The 5986-nt window shown below is 43.1% G+C and overlaps 1 protein-coding gene across 1 annotated transcript in view; it reads left to right on the top strand.

The window, feature by feature from the left end:
• TDRD5 (tudor domain containing 5) overlaps nucleotides 1-5986 on the top strand; it is a 15638-nt gene that overhangs the window by 4206 nt on the left and 5446 nt on the right. Inside the window, exons 3-7 of the mRNA XM_009994673.1 lie at nucleotides 2185-2402; nucleotides 3278-3484; nucleotides 4337-4403; nucleotides 5323-5523; nucleotides 5888-5956. Of these exons, the coding sequence (XP_009992975.1) occupies nucleotides 2185-2402; nucleotides 3278-3484; nucleotides 4337-4403; nucleotides 5323-5523; nucleotides 5888-5956 (762 nt within the window). The remainder of the gene's footprint in view (nucleotides 1-2184; nucleotides 2403-3277; nucleotides 3485-4336; nucleotides 4404-5322; nucleotides 5524-5887; nucleotides 5957-5986) is intronic.

Raw genomic sequence — 5986 nt, 5'->3', positions numbered from 1 at the left:
CTGATGGGGAGAATTTGTTTGTGTCCCCTCTGTTATTTTTCTTTTAAGCATCTTTAGGTCTTCCTTTTCTCAGGAAAATACTCCTACTGAGAGTTATTTCCTCTGCCAAGCTCATCTTGTGGTGGAACTATACAGTTGGAGCACATTGGCAGGGAAGGGGTCCCAGGAATTCTTCCTCAGTTTGGTGGTTTATGCACTCATGGACTTGGAAGCCTGGCACTAGAAGTCAGACTTTGGGCTGTGCTTTATAAAACTTAATGCTGTAGAGATTTTTGGCAGGCTCTTCTGGTCCTTTAAACAAATTTCAGTTTGGTGTGATGAAGTTCACAGGCCCTAGATCACAGTCTGCTTGTAGGGGGGATGTGGTCCTGGTAATCCAGGTCAAGTTTGTGTATCACAAAGGGATCAGGTTTAAAGACCCTGACAGGGTAAGTCTTGGAAGGTGTTTGTGCAACTAGTATTCCTTGTGAAACACCACATTTGCCATTTTATTTTTAAAATTCCCTAACTGGGAGGAAAACAGATTGGAATGTGTTGTTTCCTGTCTGCAATGAACGCTTGTTCATCAGGATGCTGTGAGGTGTGGGGGAACAGTGACCTGATCCCCACCCTGCTGCAAGATATCCAAGGATCTGGTCATGAGAGACTCATAATGGAAGTGTTGTAAGGGGCAGATTGACTCAGCCCTTGTTCTCCATCTGCTCAGCACTGAGGAGGATGAAGTATTTAGAGGTGCTGATCTTAGCAGCTTTTTTCTCACCACCCTGAGCCAAAGGAAGGGAAGGTGTCACCCACACCATTCTTGGCAGCTGCCAGTCCATCTTAGGGCAAGGAATTAGCCAGTCTTGCAAGCCATACCTCTTGTAAGCCTGGTTTTACAGTATGTTCTGTTGATTGGTCTTTTTGTAATGTTGTTTTGTTTTAAGTGTGTTTCTAAGTTCCTGTCTTCTGTGTCTTTCACAGAAATGTGTTTTGTTCCTACCAATGTTTGAGCTAGAATATAAAGATCATGTGTGTCTATAAGAGTCTGATATGAAAAGCATTCTTGGAGCAAAACTTTCCCTTATAAATGCCACTATTGACAGGTGCTTCTTAGAAGACATAGAAGGGTGAAATATGTTTTTTTTTCTAGAGCTGATGCTACTGCTCAGGGAGCAAGCCTCTCAGTTGGTCTTGAGCTCAAAAATTTTAACTCACTGTTTAAGTCAATGTTTCGATCAGAATTTTTGGCTAAAAAACTTAGTGTCTCCTTCTGCAGACTAAGTAGACTATCTGCTTTTTTTAAAAATGGTTTAAAGAGACAGGATTGCAAAAACCCATAGCTTGCAGTTGAAGTTAGCCAGATTAGCAATGTGGGGTGTGTCCTGGAAGACCAATTTCCCATACGTTGCCTGAGGTATAATGCAGTGATAACTTGTAGTATATTCATGATGAGTAAAACTGAAATAATTTGGACTTCTTATCATGGGAAGAGTGTTTGTTGCCAGTGAAAGTAGCTGATGTCTGATTAAGGCTCCTATCCACACTAGATCAAGTGAAATGGTGTTTTCAGCAGTTGAGGAGTAACACAAAATCTTAAGCTGTGCTAACAACTTGCATACAAATTTGTCAAAGAGTGAGAAAATAACAGAATTTGTAGGGTTTTTTTGTTTATATGCTTGGGAAATAGCTCTAGTGTGAATGAGAAATGCATTTGTGCCTTCTGTCACTTTCAAATCATTTTCAGCGTAAGTTTTGCTGTACCCTTCGGTGGTCACCTAACTGGCCTTTTTAGGGTAAAACCCAACAAACAGGTGGGTCGTGTTTGGTTTGATTTCTTTGGTGTGTGTTTTTGTTTTGTTCTGCTTTTTTAGGAGTAGCCATTCAATACTTTTGTCTAAATATGTGACATGACTTCAGAACCTCTCCTTTATTCCTCGCAGGAGTATCAGTCGGGTATTTTTATTGCACTCCTCTTTACAATGGAGGGAAGAAAGAAGGAAGGAAGAGAGAGTGTGAAAATGAATGTTTCTATCACAGGGAAACTTATAATCCAAGTTTGTGCAATTTCTTTGGATTCTGTGATATTCAGTAATTCACAGGTCCCCCAGGAAGGCAGAACTATTTTTTTTTACCTTGATGGGAAGGCCATTCACGTGTGTGGACAGAACATCTGAGTGCCACCTTCCTCTTATCCCTTTGTAGCCTCAAGATTTGGAACCATCCTTACTAGCCAAGTTGATGGCTCCAGAAATCCCCCTCGATGCTGTTCAGGACAGAAGCCTTTGCAGTTTACCACCACTGGAGAGAAGGTGCTTGGTGGGAGTCTTTGTGGAATTTGTCGTCTCTCCCAGCCAGTTCTACGTCCGCATCTGCAGCAGGGAAAATTCTGACCAACTGCAGGATATGATGGTTGAGATGAGGTGGGAACATGCTGTACTGACTCAGTACTACTGCTGGTTGTGGGTGTGTTTGTGCTGAGGCAACAGAGCAGCCAGCTCTTAGTCGTGGTCACTGCTGGCTTGATTACTTGACATGGAGATGCCAGGTCTGTACTGAAACATGTACTCATAAAGCTTACCCATTCCTTTTAGCTAGCAAGCAGGAAAGTATTGTTAACAGCAATTCATTATTATTTGGCTGCATCCTAGACAGTCTTAAATTCTAAAAGCCAGGAAAAGTTATGGAAAGTTGTTGCACTGCTGTTACTAATGTTCTCAGTTAAGGCTTTTACTTTCATCTCCATCACTTTTCAAAAAGCAACAGGTATTAGGCCTTGGTCATTTCTCTGTTTGAGGGCAAAAGCCCATCAGTGGTTTTACTTGTGTCAGTTACATCATGTATCTGGGATTCTGTTCCACCATGACAGTGCTAAAATTGCTGTGCAGTGTCTGCCAAGCTGATGTCCATGGGGCATATGTAAGTGCAATTATAGTCTCTGCAGACAGGGACTGTGTCTGTGAGCCAGTACCCACATACCTGCATCATAAGAAGCACTGACATGTTCAGGTAATGTTAAAAATTAATTACTGTATTTAGCCTCCAATTAATCCCCATCAATTAGCTCTTTGTTGGACCCCCAAGAATAACCATTCAGATGTTACAAGTTTGGGTTTGCATTTTTATTGTGGTTTCAGGTAGCAGAGCAGAGAAGTAAAGCATCTGTTAAAACAACTACTGAAAATTCATGTCCCAGGAACTTTGAGAAGTCAGTGTTCTTCTGAAGCTCTGTGTGTTTCTCTTTTTTGTCCTCTCCTGCATCTTACCAAGCACAGTTTTTCATTATGATCTTTTGCAGACACTGTTACTCAAATAAACTTGTTTCTGACCGTTACATCATGCCCGAGTCTTCAATACAGCCTGGACAGCTTTGCTGTGTGACTGTCTTGAAATGGTGGTACCGTGTGATCATCCACCGTGTGGTCAGTGACCAAGAAGTGGAGGTTTTCTACCCAGATTATGGGAACCTGGACATCGTCAGAAAGTCTTGCCTGAGATTCCTCAAGTAAGTAAATGAAACACGAGTGACAGAACCACAGAAGGGTTGAGGTTGGAAGAGACCTGCTCGGTCATCCTGTCCAACCTCCCAGGGCCATCTAGAGCAGGCTGCCCTGGACCATGTCCAGACAGGTTTTGAATGTCTCCAGAGAGACTCCATTGGGCAATTCTGGGCAACCTGTTCCAGTGCTTGGTCACCCTCATGGTAAAAATGCTGCTTTCCAGTATTGGGTTGGGGCCCAACACGTACTGCTGCAGGGTGTTGTTCCTCCCCAAGTGCAGAACTTTGTTGAACTTCCATGAAGTTCCTGTCTACCCATTTCTTTGTCCTGTCAAGGTCCCTCTGAATGGCAGCATGACCCTCTGGTGTATCAATCACTTCTCCCAGTTTTGTGTCAGCAGCAGACTTGCTGAAGGTGGACTCTCCCTCATCATTCAGATTCTTAATGAAGATGTTGGACCCAGTATTGACCCCTGGGGTACATCACTAGTTCCTGGCCTCCAATGAGACTTTGTACCTTTGATCACCACTGTCTGGGTCTGACTCTTCAGCCAGTTATCAGTCTGATTCCCTGTCTGCTTATCCAATCCATACTTGATTAGATTTGGTTCAAAAGTCATTGCTCTCTGTCCATAACTTTGTAGTCATAAGGGGTTGGGATGGGAAGATGCTTGAGCAAGGGAAGACGTAAGGGACCAGTTGTTACTGTCATTTCTGCTGTGCCCATTCTCTGGGTGAGTGTTTTCCAAAGCTGCTGTTGGGAAGTGCAAAATCCAGCATGGGCCTCTATTGATAAGCTGATTTTAAAGCCCAGAAGAGTAGGAAGTTCTGCTCTTCTGACTTTGTTTTGCATTGTAGGTGGTGCTACTTGAAGCTCCCTGCTCAGGCCATCCCATGTTCCTTGGCATGGGTAAAACCCGTGGAGGTATGTGTTCCCAGACAGTTTTGTTTATTAACACATGTACAAGAGCCATCGAGTAGAGGTTGGGTTATTCTCCTGATATGGGCAAACATTTGGATTAATTCAGGTCCCACGGGTATTTACAGCTGAACTGCTGCTGTTACCTTCAGAATATGACTGTCTCTCTCTGTCTCTGCAGCTGATCACCCTTCTTCTGTCTGTTTTCCTTAAGATCAGATTATTCTTGTTTATATTGTTGCAGAAACAGCCACTGTCAAGCAAATGAGCAAATTTGTTTCTGCCCCTGCCAGTAGTTCTCAAGGGTCCTCCTTGGTAGCTTCTGTTTTAAAAATTTTGTCTGTGATGGATGGTTAAGTGAGTTGGTTTGATGCAGTCAGCAGAGCCAAAGAATCAGAAAGGTCATAAGAAAGTTCCTGTGTGCTGGGAAACCTTTGTCAAGAAGCTTGAGAAATACAATCTCTGAAGGACAGGATGTGAGCAGAGTTACTTCTTGCGTGTTGTAAAGGTGTTAGTTTAAAAAAAGTTCTTTCCTGTGGTTTTTGAGGATTAAAGAATCACAGTTTTCATTGCAGCTTAACAGCTTCTTAAAAACTTTGGGTACTTGGAAAGCTTATAATCCCATGATGTCTGGAATTAAAAAACTATAACTATTTTTAGGCAATTGTGATAAAACAACTGGTGAATGCCATGGAATTGTGCATTGGAAATAAGTATTTGGAAGAAAGGGAATTTCCAGTGTAACTGGCACTGGGGTAGTTGGATGTAGTTCAGTGCTAGGAAGCTCTTCTGCCTGACTTTCCTGGGTTTGTCCCTGGCCTGACAAGCTTAATTGCCTTTTTTTGATAAATTCCCAGGAGGGAAAGTCTCAGGCAGTGAATGTTGGTCTGTTCTTAGTAACTTTACATTCTTGTTCTTTCTTCAGGGTACATGGTCCAGTGCAGCCACTCTCCTGTTCAAGAAGCTGTGTAACTCCAAGCTACTTGTGGGCATCGTGGATGAATACGTGAATGGCATTTTGCATCTCTTCCTGTGTGACACATCTACCAAGGAGGATGTCTACTTCCACAGTGTCCTGAGGGATGGGGGATGTGCAGAGGTCTGCAGAGAGAACATTCCTTCCCAGGTCAGGAGGGGAAGGCCTGTGCTGCTGAAAAGAAGGGCAGGGAAAGCATCAGTTGGGTGCCTGTAGTGGGAAGATCTTTAGCTTGAAGCAGATGGTTTTGTGAAGAGCAGAACTAGTCTCCCCTGCTTTCCTGTGTCTTACCATTTTGTGACTGCATCCCACAGTGTCTAACTCCATGGTGAAAGCTTTTTTTTTGGCTAAGGTGGAATCTGATGATGCAGCAGAGATGTTCTGGCACTAACTTGTGTGTGGTGTGCTTCTTCATTAAACCTTTTAGAAATTTGCTGCATCCTTCTAATTCTTTGTGGTAGTTACAGCATGATTTTCTTGACTATACTGGAGGGTTTTTTTCCTTTGTTCCTAGGGATTCAAGGAGCTGAATCCTTCAGCTTTGTATATTCAGCCCAGTGGAAATCAGGAGAGTGACAAACTGGTGGAGCCAGAACTTTGCTTGCAGCAGGAA

Source organism: Chaetura pelagica, unplaced genomic scaffold (genome assembly GCF_000747805.2).
Source record: "Chaetura pelagica isolate M959 unplaced genomic scaffold, ChaPel_1.0 scaffold363, whole genome shotgun sequence".
Classification (NCBI taxonomy): domain Eukaryota; kingdom Metazoa; phylum Chordata; class Aves; order Apodiformes; family Apodidae; genus Chaetura; species Chaetura pelagica.
The sequence above is the reverse complement of the archived record's forward strand: the minus strand, read 5'-3'. Positions and strand labels throughout refer to the sequence as shown.